Here is a 21,595-nt window from a genome sequence, read left to right as displayed (position 1 = left end):
TGCTTTCTACCATCCTTCGCCCAAACAGGCGCATTATGTCAAATTCTAGATCTTTGGCGCGATCGAGTACATAGTGTATATCTCTACAGTGTGGCAACAGAGCCCGGAAGTGGTGTGCCTCTCTCACGGGGACCTATGTACAGACAGGTAAAGGCGCCTCATGACAGAGAAAATTCCCATGTCGAAAATTTCAACACATGACTACAACATACCAGAGGGCTATCATCAGATGAGCACAGCGTTTCCCATTCTACATCCTTCATACCTATAAGCGATATTTGTATCCCTTCCCAACAAGTCGTGTCAGAGGTTCAACAGCGAAACGGTGCATCTTGGCAAGGTAGATAAGCTCGCGGCTTTATGGCTTGAAGCGATGCTACGTTGCTTTGCAGTACTTCAAAGCAAGTGCCGATGACAACCGAGACCGACGTCTCTATCTGGGATGATATGAAATGCTCCATCGACGACTTTACTTCGCTCATTCCCTGCGACTTCCACCGCGTGGCTAATGGAACTGTCTCAAGATGGCTCCGCTACCGTCACATGGCGGACGCCCTCCGCGCCCTACAACAGTCGGCCATCGACGCCTAATTCAAGGTAAGCTCGGTCTTTCCCTCCGTCGAATGATCTGTTACGTCGTCGCCAGTCCGAGATTTGTTCGAATCCGTTCGCTTTCTCACGAGTGCATTGGACTTGACAAGACAAGTGGACTCGAGAATATATACAAAAGACACACATTGTGCTTTGTGGCAAGACAAAGTGGTATCTTGGACGGTGATGAGATGTATATTGCGCTTATGATACTACTCAAAATACAGCTCATATCGTTCATGCATTATCTGGCCGTGTTGACAACAAATCTCCTGGGTCGATGGATCATGATTTGCTCCTGGCTTCCACAAATCACACATATTTCTCATGGTTCTAACTCAATTCTACGAACAGTATGGCGTCAGTTCGTCGAAGTTCGTTGTACCTGGGCGAGGCCGGGCATGGCCCTATTGAGGCATATCTCGGTCGTGACATAGAACCGTACGAAGGTACGGTCTGTGAACGTCTCATTGAGCAGGTCGTGAACTGTAGTAGGAACGATGTCTCACAACATGACCATTTGGCCGGTTCGAGCAGCGCGTTGGCCAAGACGCTTTTCGAAGCCGCTGCTACAATTCAATTTCATGCGAAATGGTTCGCACCGGGACCACTTGAGACGTTGTTCGAGCTATCTCTGCGGAGTGCAAGCCGATCCACATCGACGTCTGACCTTTACGCGGCATTGGCGCTCATAGACGCAATCGCTACGTATTCGCACTTGCCTACGCTGTTACCGGCCGTCCGCTTCGTAGCATTGACATATTACCAGGGCAGTCGGTCCAATCGGCACAAGAGACTTAGTCAGAGCGCCTGGGCGGTTGCACAGCGTCTGCTGGAATCTCACCTTGGCGGCCAATTCATAGGTCATCTCCTAGATGTCATCAGCGCCCTGAATCTTTCTGGTTCCAAAATCCAACTTTGGACAAGCATCGGTGCTCTCATGCTAACAGCTCAGAAGCTCCTTCCAATCTCTGATGGACGATCATCGACAATGCAGCCGACACAGATTCTACTGGGCCTTGAAGAGGCCTCCGTGGACGACTCAATGTCACGCGATCAAATCACAGCAGTCTTGAGTACGATACTATTGGACGACAAAGTGTTCGCGGCTGTCGAGCACGATGGCAGTCTAAATATTTGTTTACAACTTTGTGAACGCTTCGCTGGACCCCAACTTGACCAGGCCGTCGCGGATGACCTTTTTAAAGGTCTCGAGCTCCGATCGTCCAGGTTCGAATCTCGGCATCAACCCAGAGTGGCGAGGCTGTACGTCGAGAATGGTCGCGCTTTGCCCCCGGATCTATCGAAGAAGCTCCTGTTACCCTGGCGGACATCAATCTTCGAAAATGAACAGACACTCTGGAATTCAGAATACCGTGCTCTGCTTTCCAAACTCTGCGCATCACCCTTCTACCTCGACGAACTTGATTCCTTTCTCGATACTGCAGTCTTGGCCTTCTTCCGCTTCCAAAGTGTCAGCTTTCGGAAAGATCTTGTCAACACACTAGAAAAGCTTTTACGAGACCCACTGACGGAGGACCGTCAAAGGAGGTCATTGTCTTTGGGTCTGCTGAAAATCTTCACACATAATATGCAAAAGGCAAAATGGGAAAATGAAAGGAAATGGCTCTTTCCTGTACTTTGCAGGCTGTCATTACATTGTGCCAACATTACAGAATTCCTTTTTCGAATCCGCGCTGATGCTGCGAGTGAAGGCTATGTGGACGCATCACCTTCCGATACTGACCAACCCAGCGAAGTCAGTTGCGGGTTTACGAGCTTACAAGGAATCGCCTCACTAGATATCGAGACATGGGTCGACACCGTACACGATTTGCTTTCGAGCAACGCACATCGATGGGAAGTGTACGACATGCTTCTCACCTCCATGGCAGCCCAGATTCGGAACCATGCGCTGTGGACTCTGAGACCTCAGCTGGTCAATATTCTACGACATGCTATTTGCGATCGGCTGACATCGGATTCTTTCATTGATCCACCAGCATCAGCGGGTGTCAGCAAGTCATATATCGTCGGCTGTCTGCTCCAAATCCTAACAGCAATGACGACTTATCACAAAGACTTGCCTCGACCAGATATTAAAGCCGCCATAGTGACTTTCATATCTGTCGCCGGATCTCGAGACTACACTGTCAGCATTCAGTGCATTCATGCTTTGACGATCTGCTGTTACGAACTTCCGGAAGTCATGGCGGGCTATATGGACGTCGTCATTAGCAAAATGTCAAAAATGGTTACCCAACGACACCTTGCCATGTATGTACTGGAATTCATTGCAGGACTTTCTCGACTCCCCTTGCTGCACGAGAAGCTCGATACACAGGGCTTGAAGCGAGTTTTTGGAGTGTGTCACAGCTACCTGCAGACGATCCGCGGCACTGCTGCTTTGGAGCGGAAAAGAACACCCACTTCCATCAGTAGCGCAGGCGGGAGCAACACGTCGAACGACGACATGGCTCAGTATGTGTATGCCCTCACACATCATGTCATCACATTCTGGTATATGGCTTTGAAAAGGAGCGATCGGCGTGAACTAAAACCTTTCATCAGCAACTGTCTTCGGTACGTCGATGCGGAAGGTGTCGAGCATATCGAGGATCAAGGTCTCGTAACAATCGATTTGATGGACCGAGTAGATGCAGAAGAAGGTATCGCGGCTCTAGCAGGCGAGGCGTTTGACGTTCTCGATGGGCGAGTCGTCAAGCGTCACCGTCTGTCGGGTCTATTGCTTATCACGACGGAGACGGCGCTTCGTACGAGCAAGACAATCATCACCATCCGTCGGCCTTCTGGTACTACGCAACGGACGATCGCGTCCGCAGTGGGCAAAACTTTGGCAACAACTGCGGAGACAGACGAGCACCTCGATGCATCGACCACCGTCGAGAACAATGAAGACTACATTACCGTCTTTGACGACGACATACTGGGACGCACTTATGGCAAAGTTTTCGTCCCTGGGCCGTCATCTGCGCTTGGCGCCTCCGATGTCATCACCCTTTCAGAAGACGACCCGGCCGTCAGACGAGCCATTGAAATGTTCGACCGCACTCCTGCTCTAGATTCTCACAAAGTCGGCGTCATCTACGTAGGCGAGGGCCAGACCACCGAAGAAGAGATCTTTCACAACCAGTCCGGCTCACCTGACTATCGTGAGTTCCTGGAGGATCTCGGCTCTCTTCGCCGCCTCAAAGGCGCCGCTTTCAATCCCCAAGGCCTCAACCGTTACGACAACAGCGACGGCGAGCACACCATCGTCTGGAACAACGACGTGACCGAACTCGTCTACCACATCACCACCTTCATGCCCCTCGACCCCTTTGGCGACGCCAACACGACGATCAACAAGAAAAAAGCCCACATCGGCAACGACTTCGTCAACATCATCTTCAACAACGCCGGCAGCCCCTTCCGCTTCGGCACCATCCCCTCCGCCTTCAGCTACGTCTACATCGTCATCAGCCCGTCCGAACGCACCAGCTTCCTGCAAGCCCGCACCATCACATCCCGCCGCGCCCCAGCCGCCCGCTTCTACAACGTCCGCGTGCTCGCCCGCCCAGGCTACCCGAATCTCTCCTCGGCGACCGACGAGCGCGTCGTCTCAGGCTCCTCCCTCGGCGCCTACGTGCGCAACCTCGCGCTCAACGCCTGCGTCTTCTCCGCGATGTGGAACGCCGACGACGTCGGGGAATACCCCTCCTCGTGGCGGCGACGTCTGCAGATGCTGCGGCGCTTGGGCGATCAGCACCGCCCGCACACGGTCCCCTCCACCTCCTCCTCGACGTCCGCCTTGCAGCAGCATCAGCACCAGCCGCGCCAGTCGAAATCCACCACCGCGTCGGCGGCCACGCCCGCGAGCGCGAGACCGAAGTCGATGGCGAGCTCGGTCGCCAGTGGGATGCGTCCGAGATCTATGGCCAGCTCGTCGATTCCGAGTTTGAGGTTCGGGAAAGGGGGAGGGGGAGGGGGAGCAGCGGCGGCGGCGGCCGGGGATGGGAAGAGTGACACTTGAGGGGGAAAGGACATATCCGACTGAATTTTGGGATGGTATGGAATGGGATTTTCTTTTCATTTCCCGGCATTTTCCGGGGTTCGTTGCGCAACAGGACCGTCGTCGTCACTGGTGAGGCGGCGGGTTTCGACAAAAGTTTGTTCTTCTCGGTTTTATTTTCTGGTCTTGTGTGGTGGTGCGACGGGGAGTTTTTCTCCTTTCGCATCGGGATGTGGGAAGCATATTTAGCGCAATAGCGGTCTGGCATATTGGGCATGTTTATGGCGGAAGGGCACAATAAAAGTTCTGATTTTGGGATGGGAAAAAAACCATGTTCATAATGTCAATGTCGTTATATTCGAGGAGCATCACAAGTCTACGCTCCTGCAGAACTGCTGTCCGACTGTGGAGCGAATGATTCACCGGACGATGTCACACTACAACAGTCATGATGGAGGCGAGAAGCGATCAATACTCATGGCAGGGACGAAGGTGGTTGATTTCGTGTCATATCCAGTCATCATACCGGCCGTACATATCTGATCATGCGGAGAAGTAAGAGTCATGAGAGAATCATGATGTAAGAATACAGAGGAAGATCCTTCAGAGGGATTTGAGAAGGACCAGTGATACGACCGAAATCAGGCAAACCAAGCGCGCTACGCTGGTGCTGTCTCATGGCCGCCTCGAAAGCTGGAGCGGTTTTCATACCCAGCACCGGGTCCGCCCCGGCCACCCTGGTAGCCTCGTCCTCCGCCGCGTGCGAAACCTCCACGTCCACCTCGACCTCGGCCGCGCCCGCGGAAGCCGCCGTCGACGCTGCCTTGACCGAATGTCTCGACGTTCTTTGTGCGTTCTTCCCGGCGCATCATCCGACCGTCGATTTGCTCATGGCCACGCATCTGTTCTGTGCGATCCTTGAGATCACTGCTGATATTGTCAAAGAACGATGATTTCTTGTCGTAGCCTTTCTCAGCGGCTGGCTTGGCTGGGATCACCACGTCGGCGTGTTCAGTATCGTTTCCGTTGGTCGCCGATGCGAGTGGGTCGGGCGTGGTGCCAGGGGGAGGGCTCGAGATAGGACTGCCAGAAGCGATGGCCTCTTTCAACAAGTCCTGCTTATTGAATTTGGCATTGCTGCTCTCGAAATCGAAGTCTTCTTTCGGGAGTTCCACAGCCTTGGTGGGACCATCACGTCTGCCGCCACGTGGTGCGCCTCGGCCACGTCCTCCACGACCTCGGTTGGCTCCATCTTGCACTCTCAATTGATTGACCTTGTGTGTGATGTTGTCCACTCCTTCGCCATTTGTGTTGAGATTTGCAAGCTTGGCCATTGCGGCCGCAACTGCGGCAGTCGCGGCTTCAGTCGATGATGTCTGTGCAGGCTGTACAGCGGCGTTCGCAGGTGCTTGTGTCTGCGCAGGCGCAGGTGCAGTAGCCTTCTGGGGACGCTTGGCAGCTCCAGGATTTGCCAATGGCACGGCAACTCGGCTGTTTGTTTTCGCTTGGGTAGGCTTGCCACTGTGTGCTCGTGGTTGCGACGCAGCTGGTGGGGCGGTAGCTGTCTCGGTGGAAGGTTTTGATTCTATCGGCGGGGGCGGGGGCGGGATGCTAGCAGAGGCGGCGGGCGTCGCGGACATTTCGGCAGGTTTCTGTTGAGGAGGTTGTGGTGCTTGAGTGATGGTTGGTTGAGGTGTGGGCCCATTGCTACCCATGATCGGCCCCTGTCCCTGTTGCGATTGCCGTTGCTGATGACCATGAGGCCCTGGAGGTCCAATAGGCATCTGCTGGGGAGGGAACGGGCCAGGGAAGTTTTGTCCGGGTGGACCTCCATATCTCATGTCCATGCCATAACCTGGCGGAGGTCCGCCATAGCCTGGGACAGCGCCCGGGGTTCCTGGAAAGCCATGAGCACCACCTGGTCCTCCAAATCTTGGGGGCGGCGGAGGCTGGAATTGATTAGGAGGTGGGCCTCCCTGATAGCCAAATTGTTGCTGTGGGTGAGGTGGGTGGTGCGGATGCTGTTGTTGGTAGTGAGGAGGATAAGGACCGGGACCGCCGCGGAACTGGTGATCACCAGGCTGGTGGTTTTGTTGTTGCTGAGGTGGTTGCTGCTGTTGTTGTTGCTGCGGCTGTGGCTGTGCCTTTGCAGGCAAGTTAGCCCAAGTTCACATCAAACTCATGAACAAGCAGGGTAGAAGTTGAAATGCAGATCAGAAGGAAGGCAACTGGAAAGTATCCACATGGTTTTTGCGCCATCGGTAGAAAGTGTTTAACATCCAAAAATCTTTCATCATGCAATCGTGGTGGAAGGAATTATATTTTGCTGTAACGAACCTGTTGTTGTTGCTGGACAATGGCTGGGTCATTGAGCACTTGACTCTGTGCGGGAGCCGCGAGAATGCTGAGATCTTTGACGTCGCTGCCGCGGAAGACGATGCCATCGTAGATCAGGTCGTTGGCAGCGACCTCTTGGCTGGGGTCTTCCTTGCGACCTTCACTGCCCATGCATTGCACATGTTCCAGCGAGACGGTCGCCGAGTCGCTGTCAATCGCCTTGAGCGTGCCGACATATCTGCATGAGAGGGCGATGTCAATTGACGAGCTCGGATTGCGTTGGAGATCGATGCGCTTACATACCGGATGTCCGACTTGGAGATGAGGGAAATGCGTGAACCAATGTATTCCGACATTTTGCTCGTTGCCGCCTGTGATGAGACGCAGGAGAGCCTGGAGAAGAATCGAATGAAAGACGATGCGCGTACGAATGACAAAGCAGCAAGGAAGATATCGTGATGGCGCACTGCCAATCGCGAACAGGAAACGCGTCGTGGGTTGATGACACTTTGGACCTAGAAATGGCCAACGAAGCTCGTGTGCAAAGCCCAGCTTGAAAGAGACACATTCGTGCCAAGCCTTTTGCTTGCGATGACCAGTCTCACGGTGAATCTTCGGCAATTGAGGAAATGATCCTGCGCTGGTGACGATGGTGATAACGACAACCGATGCAACGAGAACATTCGAAGATGCCGAAACGTGCTGAAATTGAAATGAGCAGAAATTTAAGTGAGTGCGATGCGGCAATGTAAATCACCCAGACAGAAGCATACCTACTTGCGTGGTTGTTGTGAAGTCGCAAGCACAACATCGAGGACTTCCGCCCGTACCTAGGTAGGTTTCTTCCTCGTCGCACTCTCGAAGCTGAGCGTGATCTGTCCAACAACAGAGCGGACAGGGCGAGTACCATCCCACAGGTAACGACGTATCATACTTCTCCCATCCACGATCACGAATGAGGCTACCATCATTTCATGTGATATCAGTATTCCCGGGCGCGGGCTACTGCGCAGGTGCTGTAGTTCAATCAAGGACCTCTTATTAGTGGTGATGTTGAAGGGCTGATCCAGACCGACCACGAGTGACCTCCGATCATTGAGCACGGGGGTATGTATATTCCTTGTATCATTCAGTCTTTACAATGTTCGTCTCGTCGTGAAAAGATCCCCAATCGTCATGCGCCGTTTCCCGTATGAACGTCAGGATCAAAAGCAAAACCAGCCCCTCACTCGCGTGAAGTAGCACAGCCGCAGCAGATAAGAGCCACGGAATGACCAGACCAATTCTTTTCCGACCGCAACCGACGTCAGTCTGGCCGCCTGTCTGTTCCTCGAGCAGAGCGGCCTTCCCCATAGAATACGCCAGAAACCAACCTCATAAGCTCAACTGATCTGCCGAAATCCGATCCCAACTCCGATCCCGCTTGATCATGCTCAGCTTGTAGTATTTCTCCTCGCCGTTCGCCGTCAACCCGCCAATGAACCACTTCTCCCCGCCGCCACGCACTTCTCGGAAGCCACCTGAGTCAAAGCTACTGTCGCTGCCGCGCCGCCCTCGTCGGGCCTCTTGACATGTGGGATAGCTGGATTGTGGTTTGTTATGTGGGCCGTAGGTGGGGAGTCCTGGCGATGATGGCGATCGAGGGAGATGCGTTTGAGGGCTTACGTTGTGTTGAAGTGGTGATAGGGACGCGACCAACTGTCGGTCTTGTACCGGTGCACCGTTCGTCTGTGTGTAGGGATTTGATTTTGTGTTGATCGGCCTCGGACTACTCGGCGTCGTCTCCGTCGTCGAAGGTGAAGGCTTTGAGAGCTGCTGTGCAGACGCTGATGTCCATATGGTGGCCGAACTTGCCACTGCGGCCGACGGTGTTATTGACGATGTGATTTTGGGAATTTGTGTTGGATGCGCCCGGAAAGCAGCAAGGAAGTTTGCGAAGAAGGGTCTTTGAGTAGACATGTTCGCGATTGTGAGGGACGGTTTGAGTTCAGAGGTTGCAAGACCGATAGTATACAGTCCGTGCCAGCTGGTATCGAGTTCGCTCTCTGTTGCGAGTGCTGCCGCTGTTCTCTCCAGTCACCGACTACTGCTCAAGTCGGCCTGCCTGAGAGTATCAGCGTCAAGCGGCGGATGTCCTCAGCGTCGCGCGCGTCCACAATTGCGCAAATCGCTGTGGGCGAAGGGATGTTCCAAAACCTTTCGCTGTGACTCTTGTACTTATGGGTAGGGAGGGAGCCGCTCAAGGAGGTAATGGCAAGGCGGACCGTGATGAATGACACACACGACTAGACGAGTCTGATTTGGAGAATGTGGTGTTCGGGAATAGTGCGTCTGCTGCACGTCACACTTCGCAGCACGGACACTTCCGGGTGAAGGAATCGCTTCGCTTCGGCTCCGGGTGACACGCGAACTTTCTTTGTCCAGCAGGCTGATGAACTGTCGGCCTGTGCGGTGACCTCAGGTTTGATCGCACGACCACGATGTACAGCGACAACTGGAGTGTATGTGCAAGAGAGGTCGACAGCAGGGTGTGAGCTACACGCACTCGGCAAAGATGGTGCGAGGCAAAGGCAGTAGACGCCTTTGAACGGTTGAATCCCTACCGGCTGGCGGTAATATACAGTGGCTTACAGGCTGCTGCTGCTCTCATACTCGCAGAAGCAAGCTCACGATGTGCCTCCGATTACCGCTCGTGGCAGGGCACGATGCAGTACAAATGATCCTGTCTTTCCACCCAGTTCCGATCACTGGACCAACCAGGATGCTCCATTATTCACGCTCTCCACCTTCACCCACCTTCAAAGTCACACGCAGGACTGTGGCCAAGATCACAGTTGCAGCATTACCCGACCATGGTCCACACCTGGGCACCCATCACTGCAATATATATACGTACAGTGTGTCGTAACGACCTTGCAATGCGGATCACCGATTCCTTCACCGTAGAGAACGAGGCGTCTCCAGCTTTTTGAACGTGATGTGCAGATGAAGGGCAGTAGGTATTTAGGTCTTGGGAGCACGACGTGAATGAGAGCGGAGGAAGCTTTAGAGGCTGGCTTTCCTTCGCGCCAGCGCTTGACATGCCTGAGTGGATGCGACGCATCGCGATCTTATCAGACCCAAACACCTCTGTTGGACTTCTACCGTATCCGCTCCCCCGTCATGGAAAGTTGGCATTACCGCGGCGGCCTCGTGTTGAGGATAGAAAGCTAGGAAACGACGACGAATCTGGGAGTATCGAGCCGAGATCCGCCCATCCGGTCACCTCGTCTATGCATTTCGATGGAGACCTCCGACCTGGAACTGTCAACCGCACCGATGAAGCCGTTCCAGGAGGGCAACAGTGGGATCGGCAGCAGATAGGACTTCCGCGGTGACCCGAATAGCGACACAGAACTGTATCACAGGCGAGGTTTAATGAATGTACTCGATGCATCTGCCGTCCAGTCCTGGATCACAGCACATTGACACGATTGATGAAAAGGTTTGGCGCGGCGGAATGTGGGTTGGAGCCATGAATCACATGCATGCTCGCGCTGAAGCAGCCATCCACTTACCACTACTCCCGTGCTACTGTTCTTTCATTGCACATGGCACTGCTGCAGGGGTCCAAACTAAAACCCGCATACCAGTCAAGTCGCATACAGGAGCGTGCGGGAGGCGATTGAAACAACTGCGACGCAAAAGCTGCCATAAGGTCAGCGTCGCGCGAGATTCGGTTCATTCGAGCCATGGTCTGGTGAGAAAACACGTATTGTAGATGGGATCTGGAAGGGGGAATCAATACCCCTCTACCCGGACGCACACGCAGGAAGCTCCTCATTCCCTTGATTGGCCAGGTAAGAATTGACATTCGTCTGTGTCATTATAAATTATATCGCGCCGGCCGGACCTTGTGGTGAGACATCAACAGACAACAGACTTGACATCGAGACCTCGCCCTCGCTGCAATTGCTTTCATCCGTCTGCAGTGCTGTGTGCGAAACGTTTTGACCATCTGGACGCAGGACTCCAACGCCGCAGCAACAATAACGGTCGAAGCCCGTGCGTTCCACCACGTCTTTCAGAACATTCTACAACCCGTTCACGATTGAGACCACGACCAGCTCACTCTCGCTGATGAGGCTTTGCAATTGACATATTTCACCTGGGCATCTTCCAACAGCGTGCATTGCCTCTGCATTCCACCATCCGCCCACACGCGGGATTGAGCCAAGCGCTGGCCATTGTGCTGCATGTCACTGCATTGCATATCCTTTCACGCTTCACACCAAATTCCTTGCCCGTTGGCAGAAACCCTTCTGCATGCCACGCGCCCATTTCACATCCGCCGTTTGACGTAGCGGTTGTGCAACATCGCTCCTACATAACCATCACTGCCAACCTCACCGATGGCGACCAACGACACTGCACCACCAGTTCCACCCAAGGACTCACCTTACGACATCGGCATGGCGGATACGGTGGTGGGAAGCTCCAAGAGAAAGCGTCGCATGGGTGACGATGACAACGTCTTGGACAACACCGACCTCTCGCCTGCCGACCGCGGTGACGGCCATACTCCCAAACGCTCACGCTCCGTCGTTCCTCAAAGCGACGACGAGACTTCTGACGACGCTCGAACTCGCAGCGTACGGCGGAAGACAGGCTCGAGAAACTTGTCCAATCTGAACCTCCGACACGGCTCCAAACAGCACAAGATGGAAGAGACGCCACGAGGGTCCAAATTCCAAGAAGGGAGCTTGAACAGCAAACCCAGCACAACTCCACCGAGCTTCTACACGCGTGGCAAGCGGCAGATGAAGGGTGGCCTCGAACATATGGATGACCTCATGGAGGCATATCATGATCCTGCTGGCGACGCAGCGGTCGATGGGGACGAAATTGAAGATGAATATTCCACAGACGCGGAACTCGCAGGTGGATCAACAGAGGGACCTAAGAGCTTCTTCCGTTTTGGTCGTTCCTTATCCAAATTTTACCCATTTGGTTTGTGGAACAGGCTATATGACGAGACACATGAGAAGCTTCTACAGCAGAACAGGATTGACGCTGAACGCAAAGCAAGAATGAAAGCCGAGGCGGAAGCGAGGTATGCTGAGATGAAGAAGGCCGGGCTCCTTGATCCCACGCAAGTGTCAGCAACTCGTCACTCCATCGATCTCGCCACTCCGCATGATTCTGTCGTTGGGTCAGATAGCAAACGCTCGTCGCTCGATCACAGGCGCAACGTATCGATGGGTTCGGATCTTGCGAGCCCTCGAGACCACATCCTTAGCCCTGGCGCGATTGATGCTCCAGCGACGGAGCAGAAGAGGCTTCGCTCGATGAGCTCCCGGTTCAGCCTGAGACGGCCGTCGCTCTCGAATCTTAAGAATGGCTTGAAGCGTGTAGCGTCCGATCTGAACCTGGGAAATATTGCGGCACGTGAAACGTCATCCTCTGTGTCTCCGGAGAAGGCAGAGACTCAACCATTTGCAAGTGAATCCTTGCGAACTCGGAGCGACAAGCAAAGTCGAGATACGCACCGTCTCTACAAGCGCATCAGCGATCTGGAGAGGAAGCTCTCGCTTGCACGTGCAGAACTTGGGAACGTTCTGGATGAAGCTTCACCGGCCCCTGGCACAAGCGCCTCGTCTCAGCGCTTCTCATCGGCTCCTTTGCGACGCCCCAAGTTCATTCCCGGATCACTTCCAACGCTACCAAGCGAGCGATTGCTTTTCCCCGAAGGTGGCATCAATCTTTCAGATGACGACGAGGATATCGACAATCAAGCCACGATACGCGCGACACGTGAAATTGCCCTTCCGCCACGGATATCCTCCCTATTCAAGGATGTAAATCACGAGCTTTTCAACCGTGACATCCACCTCGAACCACAGACTGGCACCGACGATCCAGTTGACCATAACGGCCCTGTTCTCAGCAACGCCATAGCCAAAACTCCTGTCGAGATGGACCCTAACAACATCACCGACTTCACACGCACTGCAAATGCAGCTGGAAGCTCAACAGCGGATTACAGCCAGCTGGACTCAAAGCTCAAGGCCCTTGACGACAACGTAAAACTTGCAAAGAAGTCAGCCAAATCAAAGAAGAGAAAGTCGAGCGTCGCGTCAAATGATCTCGCATTCAAGCCTAGTGCAGGAATCGATGACGATGACGATGAAGAATGGGCAGCTGCGTCTGGTACGCCCAAGAAGAAGCTCAAATCAGGCAACAAGTCTGCAGAAAGTCTTCGCCGACAAGCCCAGAAGGTCACTGTTCAGAAATTGACGCCCGCGACAGCGACCATCGTCAAGTCACATGTCGCATCTGGTCACAAGAAACAAAAGGTGCAAAAGAGCACTGTGTCCAAACCCGACGAGACTCGAACAATCCAACACACGACCATCGAAGAGACGCTGACCAATGAGCCAACATCGACATCCGCCCCGATCATCGACGAGCAACCCGAGCCAGAAGATTCGTTCCTCGAAGTCACCGACCTCGACATCATGTCCCCACTGGAGCCCGTCTTCGAAGAGGAAGAAGAAGACGAAGATTCCGAAGGCAACACCACCACAACCAACATCCCTGTCAAGGACGCCCCGTCGAAGCCTACTGCAAAAGCCACGCCCGCGCGCTACACCCGCCGCGGCGTGCACCAGCGCAACCGCTCCGCCAGCCCGAACATCCTGCTCCAACCGCAGCAGCATCTCGACCCAAACAAATCCGGCATCCAAGCCGTGCTCTCGGCCGGCGATGTCGCCAAACACCGCCGCAACCGCTCCATCAGCCCCCTCCCGCCTGCCGGCGAGAAGGGTCGTCTTGGATCGGTCAGTGAGGAGGAGGGTCATGGCGCGGCGATTGTCCGTCCCGCGACGGCGCCGGCCGGCGAGTTTGAGTGGCCGGAGGACGTCTTTTGACGAGGCTTTCTCACAAAGAGACGAATGTGAAATGGAGTTAGCTTCTGGTGAAGCTTTTCCCGGCAACTATTGACCGACCGACCGACCGATCGTGAATTTTGAATTTCTCGGGCCAACCGTTCTGGACAGCGAAGGAGTTTTGAATTTTGGCGTTGGATGGTTTTGGCTTTTTCGACTCGTTTTCTGGAGCACGTTCTGCGTCCGATATTTTCATCCCACGACACAAGCCGTGGACTCCCACGGGTTGGTGTTGCTACGTTGTCTTCGTGTGGAGAAACGAATCGGCGCAGGTTTGTCAGTTGTTTGAGGTATCTCGCGTTCTTGCTTTTTCCTGTACAACGACCCATTCCCCTTCAGCCCATTACGATCAACGACCATGAAGATCAAACGTTTTATGAGTGGAAGAAAGAGACGCCTGATGAACTTCTTTGCATTGTATTATGAGGAAGAGCGTTCTTGTCTTTTGTTGCTGTATTATTACTAGTGAGTGATCCAAAATTGAAAAAAGGGTTTTCATGATTATGATTCGATGCGATGCCATCCTGAACTGAAGTGAATTACCTCTATAACGCGAGGCTTTTCCGATCAGACAAGGCCGCCCGTCTTCTTCGGCCTGTCTGAGCACCTCATTGATAATTTGACGAAAGATGCGAGGGCGAAACCAAATCCTCTCCCTGGCGCGTAAACGTGAAAGGCCAGTCCAGAACACTATTATTATGATGACCCGCCATGTACGAAACTGGTAAATTTGCCCTCTCCGCGCGGCGACTGACGGGTCGTCTTCGCTCCCTCTTTTGCCTGCGATGGAGATTCCACACTTGAGCAGATGTTCGACAAGTCAAAAACCTGACGTGTTGTTTGTGCAGGGCTCGTTGGTGATCGGTACTTATCGAGCCCTAGTCATAACCCCCCGATTCTGCCTCTCGTGTCTCTCGTCTATTCTAATCGTCGTCGTCGTCGTCAACATCCTTGTCGCTTGGCTTTTGGCGCGTACAAGAAAGACTCCGAAGCAGGGCCGAACTATGAAGGAATTTCTTGCACATCTTTTTGCAGTTGCGCGGTCTTCGATGTGTGTACAAGGTACCTACGTGATTTTTTTCTGCAATTTGGACATTGGTGGTGATGATGGTGGACGATGAATTGGATGACCTTCAGGGCTTGCGCCAGTTTCCTCGCCCTTGTCAGCACTACACATACCTACCTAGGTGATCATCATCCCGGAGTGGAAGCCTGGCTCGCGAAAGGTCCGCATTGAATACGGTCCAGCGAAGATGGGAGCATTGTTGTAAGGGGCCAAGACACTCTGCAGAATACCGTCACGCAATGCGCATGTCGTTGTCGTGCCATGGTCAGACGGGCATCGTCCTGTGCAACTTTTTGCGGCGCAGGCGGCTTCGGGTCATACACGGAGCTCCCCCGCCTCCATCTTTTGATTGTTCCTCGCCCGCATTCATCAGTGACCGCGGCAGAACGCTTTGTGCGGATAGAGAGTCATGCAGTAAAGATGCGGTAGAACGCTACCACCACGACAACTTTTGGCAATGTTCTTTGCCTACGCGATTCCTTGGGTATATGCTCTCGCAAGACGACGAGAGCAGGCTGTGTGGGGGTCTAAATCAATCCTACTGGAGCTCTTATTAGAGTTGACGTCTAATAAGAAACTCTATCATCGACTTCAAAGTTAATTCGATCGTCGCCCGCGGGAGGGGAGGTTTCCAGATCACGACGGACGGGGATCCGGTTCCGCACGTGCTCTGAACAAGACGGGGCTTGTTGCGAGAAATCATGGATTTCCACCAGCCTACTTTGCTGCGACGGTGTTCACACACGAACGGTCAACGGGACCGAACACACGACAGAGGCCTCTCCAATGCGTACGTGCAAGATTCCACTGGGCCTTGAATCGGCAATTGATGGACCTGGAGGCAATGGCACCACCAATCCGACGCGATGCCGCTGCTTCCCCGCCGCCAACACGACGGCTGGCGACAAATTCACATATGATCCCGGTCGGTGTAGCGTCTGTCGTGGACTTGCAGCACACAGCGCATACACACAGTCCCAGGTAGGTAAGTAGGTAGGTAGGTGTTCAACATTTGCGCGCTTTATTTATCATCATCAATGTTCGCGTTGTATGCGACAGTTGTTGTATCTGGCGAGTATCACACACGCATATCCATCAGGGTCTGGCGGTCGTCGTTTGCCGGCGAGCCGTGATTCGTCGTGCATCGCCCGACTAGATATGCATCCAACGAAATCCGGACGCGGTGGATGATTATGATGCCTCTGTCGCGATGAAGGCACTGTGAAATGAAAACGCTGTCCTTGATATTCATGTAGACAGACGGTAGGACAGCACACTCGCATCGTCTCGTGTTACCCAGATATGATGCGGGACGTTTGAATACCCCAATGGTAGTGTCGATAAGTCCGATACGTGCTGCCCTGCCGTAATGAAGGCAGCACCTCATCCCTGGATGAGGCTTCGCATCCAGAATGTCCTTGGCGCACCATGGCATACAGTGCGGTCAGGGCCGATCAAGGATTGATCAGGAGAGAGGTCCATCTAGGTCGCTGTCCGATCACTGATGACATTGGCTTGCATTGCTGTTTATTACCGAAGGCACTCCAGACGAGAAAGACACACACACAGACACAGACACGTAGATTGCCTGTGCTCCATCAATGGCCCCGTTGCGTCTCATCGTTTCCCCTTCTGAGACTGGTCGGCCCGCTTGTTCCCATACACTTCCACGTCTTCCATTCCACTGGACTAATAAACGCAAAGTCAATCTGTCGAACTCGTGGGATGTCCAAGCGGTTTTCTCGCCGTCTCCTTCGTTAGCGAGGGATATCAAGTCCAGATGTTGATGACTTCCGCTCTTGCGCTGCTAGTCAGGTGCTTGACGGCTAGCTGTGCAGGAATGGTGTCCACCCCGGGCACTTAGGTTCTGTCACAGCGATACAACATCGCCTTAGTAGCATGCAGGTGCATCTCGCAGTGGTGTCGGTGGTGGTGGTGGAGGAGGAGGCACATCCACGGCGTGGCGGCGGATGACTGTACTTCGTTCGTTGTACTGTACGATCCCCAGGTGCTGCTGTATTCTGTCGGTTGCCCCCAATCTTGTGTGAGCGCAGCCTTTCTTCCTTTGAGAAAAAGACTCTCCAAGGTTTGCTGTCTCTCAGGTATTCTGCCAACTATTTCCTTCTTCGAGGAGAAGGTTATCCTACTGCGCTTCGTAGCGACCTCAGGAAATCGAGCGACTGCCATTCGTAGATGCTGCAGCTCTGAGAATAAACGACGGTGGCCATCGGGGGGTCCTGGCTGGCTACAGATAGATCCAGCACACGCTCCAGTCCAGGGCTATTCTCTACCTACCTTTCCGCTACTCTCCTCTAGCTATTTCCAGCACAGTACGTCCGCTACTACGTACTACAGGCAACGCTCGACGCGAGAGTGTACGACAGTGCTGTGCATGTACACAGGGTGGTGGTGTCCATCACACTCCACCTTCCACCACAGATTCTCACTTCATCGCCTTCGTCGCCGCTGCTTCTTCTACAACTTCTCTGATCGACGACCGTGTCCTGACAACCCTCTCCGTCATCACCTTTCCACTTTCGCGCATCATCTCGAAAGATCCTCATGATCTGCCAATCTTTCGTCTCGACGCGGCAATCATCGGCCTGGCACTCGCTACCTGCTTCTTCGGACCACACGCCGGTCTGGCAACGCTCTCGACTACCGGATCCATGTTAAACTGAAGCTCGCGGGGCTCACAACTCTCACCACCGTCACGCCGGGCGATAAAGAGAAGGGGCGTTGTCATCTGGACCGCGACCGGGCGACCGGGGACATTCTAACGGACCCTTCCGATCAGTCTCCCTTTGGACAACCCGCATCCTTTTTCGGACACAGGGCCACCAGGTTGAGGCGCGCCACTTCGACATGGATTCTCAAAATGTGCATATGAGCGACGGCAGTCATGCCTGGGCGGAGGGCTACATGTTCACGGACACACAATTCACCGATGCCCTGCCTTTGGAGGAGGGTCAGTTCGGAGCGAGTGCTTTCGACGACTTTACCAATATGGATACCTATGGAGATAGCCCAGGGGGGCTCACGCTACGGGCACCGGGCAGGATGGATGTTGACCCGAGCGAGACTACACTCCAATCCCAGCGGAATTCTCAAAACATGATGGCTCTCTCGACCGAAAGCTCTCGCCGCGCTTCCTCTTCGGGGTCGTCAGGTCTTCCTAAGCGAAAGTCCACGGAATCGCCTCTGATACATCCAATTACGAGCCTGGGACTGAACACCGCGCTTCAAACTCAGCAGCAGCAGAGAGCCAAATCAGGCTTGAATCACTTCCAAACGAATCAAGTATTCGAACAAACCTTCGCCCAGCCCATGCACAACTTGTCCTTGGAGCAAGGTCTGAGTCGCTTCGAGTTCAATAGCGCTGCATCGAGTCCAATCCAAACGCGCGATCCTACGGCTATGAATTTGGACTCTCAGGTTCACATGCCTGCACTTGTCCAGCTAAACCGATTCGACCAGGATTCTCCTATGGAAACCATCAATCCAGAAATGTTCTCTGTTGGGAGCGCGCGCGACTTGTCTGCAGGGAACACCGCCACCAGGATGTTCCATCGGGCGTCTCCCAATGCCATGTCAGCAACTCCACCATCGGACAGCCCAGACAATTTAAGTGCAAATCAGTTTCTAAACGCCAACGTGGTTCAGGATTCCTCGGCGTGGCAGGCCGACTTCTCTTCTCAGATCACACCGCAGGCCGATCTGGGCTTCACCGCAGCCTCGAGCATGGAATCGGCCTCAAATGGATTGCGACAACAAGCAGAATCAAACCACACGCTCGGGAGATCTCCATTGCACATTGCTCCGATCTCTACCAAGTCTCGCGTGGAGACCCAGATCAATGTGGTCATGACCCTTGAGAAACCTCCACCGGGTATTGAACATCTGCATCTTCCGCTTCACACCATTGCCAAGTCGAAATTGCTGGCCAAGGACGAGTACGACAAGAGCAAGTCCTTGGAGTTGTACACCATGCTTGTCTGCACGAGCGCTATGCATAATGCTGGCTTCAAGGAAAAGGCCATGAAGCAAGCCGCGGCTCAAGATAATAAAGAAATTCAAAATCGTGCAGAATTGGCTCGGGAATCGGGCGATGAGGAGAAGAACGATCCAAAGCTTGTTCCGGACGAAGACAAGCCCGCGAACGGCGGCGAGGTCCGGATCTGCAGCAATTGTATCCAGCGCGAGAGGAAACGAGCTGGACGGAAGAAGACGAAGCGGGAAGAAGAGCAACAACATTGGGAACGTTTCGAGACAGAGAGGGTGGTGGTATTCAACTCGAATGAATATTTGCCCTTCAAACCTTGCGAACCTCAACACAACCCCCATCGGGACTCGGGTCTGGGCACAGAAGCTGATTATTACATGCCACCTGAGGGTGCTCTTCAGGTGACGGCAGCGATGCGAATCGCCTGCTACTGTCGACATCAGAGCGAAAAGGAGGGGTTCCAGGTGATTTTCACTCTCAAAGATCATCACGGGAATGTCGTCGCGCAGCAGATTTCGGATTCGATCCTCATCACTGATGATCACAAAACACATCCCAGTGGCTTTCCCGGGGCAGCCACGAGTGACTCCTTTTACGCATCCGGCTTCGCATCTAATGGGTTGCCAAATTCTCAATCAATGGTGGACATTTCCACACACATGCCGGCATTTACGGCTTCCAAATCGGCGGGAAGCTTGCAGGCTCTCGCGTATGGGAGCGGTTTCAATACTCATAACACCTCACAACAGCTGACGGGAGCAGCAATCACCAATCAACCTTCGTCCGCCACGCATGTTTCCTCGGCTACATCCAGGCCTGGTTCGCCGACTCCTGCTCAACTGGGCCCGAACAAGAAGCGGAAATCATCGACCAATTTTCATCGGAAAATCCCCAGCGGATTAACAATGACGCCCCGGGTGGACACGAACCAGCCTGCATCGTCAAACCTCTCTTCCGCCATTTCTGCCGTCTCCCAGTTCTCGCCAACCAGTGCAACGTTTGCAGGACAAATGAACCCATATATGAACATGTCAAACAATGGAAGCACGACGAATTTCTTCAGCAGCGGCCCTCCCACACCGAGCGAAACGAATGCATACTTTGGTATCGGCCAGGCGCAGATTGACGCATCGTACACGACCAGCAATCAAGCCATGTTCTCACAGCCGTCTTCGGCAGTGCCGAGTCGCGCGAGCTCTCCCGTGATGCATCAGGGTCGTGGTAACATGGCCGCCTACAACCGTCAGCATCCGATTCAGACTTCCACCAATAACATGACTGCCGGCCGGTATCCCACCTACAACCATTCCTCCTCCAACTCCGCCAGCGGTGATTTCCTCCTCCTGAACAACAATAACAACAACAAGCGCTCTCAGACCGGCGTCTCCTTCCTCCACCTCAGCCCTGACCATGGCCCCACGACCGGCGGCAACGAGATCGCCATCCTCGGCGAGCACTTCGTCCCCGGCACGCGCGTCCTCTTCGGCGACCACGCCTCCCCCTCGGTGAAATTCCTCTCCCCAACATCCCTCCTCGTCAGCGTCCCACCCAGCCCGATCCCCGGCGCCGTGGACGTCACCCTCTCCCCACCCACCCCCTCCTCCTCCTCCGCCTCGGCCGGAGCTTCCTCCGCGGCGACGACCCCGAAATCCGCCTACCGCTACGCCGACCCCGCGCCCTCCCGCGACGACATGTTCATCATGGCCCTGAAATACCTCGCGGCCGAACGCCTCGGTTCCGCCGACCAGTGGCAGGCCTTTGCCCGCTCCTGCGCGAACAAATTCCTGCAGCAGCAGGTCGCCCCCGCGGGCCTCATCCCTCACCAGAAGCATCAGCTCCACCTGCAGAATTACATCGGCCAGCAGCAACAGCAACAGCAGCAGCAGCAGCCATTCGCGGCTCGTCCGACTCTCCCGGGCAGGAGCGCGTCGCATTCGAGACTGGATTCCCCGGCGGAAAGGGACGCGGCGAACGCCCCGACCGGGAACGCTTCCTCCTCCTCCTCTTCCTCTTCTTCTTCCGCTGCTGCTGCTGCTTCTTCTTCCATGTCGCCGACGGACATCTTATCGCGGAACTACGCGGCGGCCACGGCGGCGGCGCTGGCGGTCGCCTCGAGGATGGGACTCAAGGCTTGTTGATATGCCCCTCGGTGATCCGGGGGAGGGGAGGGGAGGAGGGAGAACAAGGCCCGCTGTCACTTCACCGCTTTTCACGAACAACGATTCTAATCCTAATGATGACCCGGCGTTTATTTTCTTTTTCTTTTTCTTTTTCTTGATCTTTTTCTTGATCTTTTCGTTTTGCTTTCCTTTTCCTCTTCTTGTTCTTTCCCCATCTCTTTGCCCCTCGACTCCATTTTTTGGGGAAAGGGGGGGGGAGAAATGTAGGAATACATCCCTCCTCGAACCTCGCCCTGCGTGTGGAGTTCTATTGGGGGATTGAACGGGGTGCAAAACACCCGCATGGAGAAATTCGAGGCGTTGACGGCTCTTTGACTGGGTCGGGGGGGAGTTGGTCGTCTTTGGTTTCTCCACCTCTCTCTCTGTGTGTGTGTGTGTGTGTCTGTATGTCTGTCTGTCTGTCTCGTGTACATATCGTACAATACCGTACCGTACCGTGCTATACAGGGCAGATCTCATGCGGGCGTCGGGAAATCGGCA

The 21,595-nt window shown here is 54.1% G+C and overlaps 6 protein-coding genes across 6 annotated transcripts; 4 read left to right on the top strand and 2 right to left on the bottom strand.

Annotated features, from left to right (window-relative positions):
- The first annotated feature begins 126 nt into the window (after window positions 1–126).
- Window positions 127–4,943, top strand: K489DRAFT_14032 (Rap/ran-GTPase-activating protein). Its single transcript, XM_033599125.1, has 2 exons — window positions 127–597; window positions 946–4,943. Exons 1-2 carry the CDS (start codon window positions 509–511, stop codon window positions 4,622–4,624), a joined length of 3,768 nt encoding a protein of 1,255 aa, XP_033464405.1. The 5' UTR covers window positions 127–508; the 3' UTR covers window positions 4,625–4,943.
- A 319-nt stretch (window positions 4,944–5,262) lies between these two features.
- Window positions 5,263–7,296, bottom strand: K489DRAFT_406069 (uncharacterized protein; the record flags this gene model as incomplete). The annotated part of the gene is made up of 3 exons (XM_033607217.1): window positions 5,263–6,747; window positions 6,941–7,178; window positions 7,244–7,296. The coding sequence occupies 3 exons, from the start codon at window positions 7,294–7,296 to the stop codon at window positions 5,263–5,265; spliced, it is 1,776 nt and encodes a 591-aa protein (XP_033464404.1).
- A 541-nt stretch (window positions 7,297–7,837) lies between these two features.
- K489DRAFT_375453 (uncharacterized protein) lies at window positions 7,838–9,377 on the bottom strand. Its single transcript, XM_033603690.1, has one exon. It carries the CDS (start codon window positions 8,897–8,899, stop codon window positions 8,315–8,317), a length of 585 nt encoding a protein of 194 aa, XP_033464403.1. The 5' UTR covers window positions 8,900–9,377; the 3' UTR covers window positions 7,838–8,314.
- A 1,639-nt stretch (window positions 9,378–11,016) lies between these two features.
- Window positions 11,017–14,032, top strand: K489DRAFT_13960 (uncharacterized protein). Its single transcript, XM_033599121.1, has one exon. The coding sequence runs from the start codon at window positions 11,332–11,334 to the stop codon at window positions 13,846–13,848; it is 2,517 nt and encodes an 838-aa protein (XP_033464402.1). The 5' UTR covers window positions 11,017–11,331; the 3' UTR covers window positions 13,849–14,032.
- Window positions 14,033–14,489: 457 nt separating this feature from the next.
- K489DRAFT_13954 (uncharacterized protein) lies at window positions 14,490–15,023 on the top strand. The gene has a single exon (XM_033599118.1). The coding sequence runs from the start codon at window positions 14,652–14,654 to the stop codon at window positions 14,985–14,987; it is 336 nt and encodes a 111-aa protein (XP_033464401.1). The 5' UTR covers window positions 14,490–14,651; the 3' UTR covers window positions 14,988–15,023.
- A 2,625-nt stretch (window positions 15,024–17,648) lies between these two features.
- On the top strand, window positions 17,649–21,128 carry K489DRAFT_13935 (uncharacterized protein). The gene is made up of 2 exons (XM_033599115.1): window positions 17,649–20,608; window positions 20,732–21,128. Exons 1-2 carry the CDS (start codon window positions 17,798–17,800, stop codon window positions 21,071–21,073), a joined length of 3,153 nt encoding a protein of 1,050 aa, XP_033464400.1. The 5' UTR covers window positions 17,649–17,797; the 3' UTR covers window positions 21,074–21,128.
- Window positions 21,129–21,595: the final 467 nt, after the last annotated feature.

This window comes from Dissoconium aciculare (genome assembly GCF_010015565.1).
Source record: "Dissoconium aciculare CBS 342.82 unplaced genomic scaffold K489scaffold_1, whole genome shotgun sequence".
In the NCBI taxonomy this organism is placed as follows: Eukaryota; Fungi; Ascomycota; class Dothideomycetes; order Mycosphaerellales; family Dissoconiaceae; genus Dissoconium; species Dissoconium aciculare.
The sequence above is the reverse complement of the archived record's forward strand: the minus strand, read 5'-3'. Positions and strand labels throughout refer to the sequence as shown.

Bases quoted from the DNA above. Each gene is read 5' to 3' on its own strand.
- K489DRAFT_14032 (XM_033599125.1), top strand. From the start codon at position 509: ATGGAACTGTCTCAAGATGGCTCCGCTACCGTCACATGGCGGACGCCC. The intron at 598-945 runs GTAAGCTCGGTC...TTCTACGAACAG, and splicing joins CCATCGACGCCTAATTCAAG to TATGGCGTCAGTTCGTCGAA.
- K489DRAFT_375453 (XM_033603690.1), bottom strand. From the start codon at position 8,899: ATGTCTACTCAAAGACCCTTCTTCGCAAACTTCCTTGCTGCTTTCCGG.
- K489DRAFT_13960 (XM_033599121.1), top strand. From the start codon at position 11,332: ATGGCGACCAACGACACTGCACCACCAGTTCCACCCAAGGACTCACCT.
- K489DRAFT_13954 (XM_033599118.1), top strand. From the start codon at position 14,652: ATGGAGATTCCACACTTGAGCAGATGTTCGACAAGTCAAAAACCTGAC.
- K489DRAFT_13935 (XM_033599115.1), top strand. From the start codon at position 17,798: ATGGATTCTCAAAATGTGCATATGAGCGACGGCAGTCATGCCTGGGCG. The intron at 20,609-20,731 runs GCGCCCTCCCGC...CTGCAGCAGCAG, and splicing joins CCTACCGCTACGCCGACCCC to GTCGCCCCCGCGGGCCTCAT.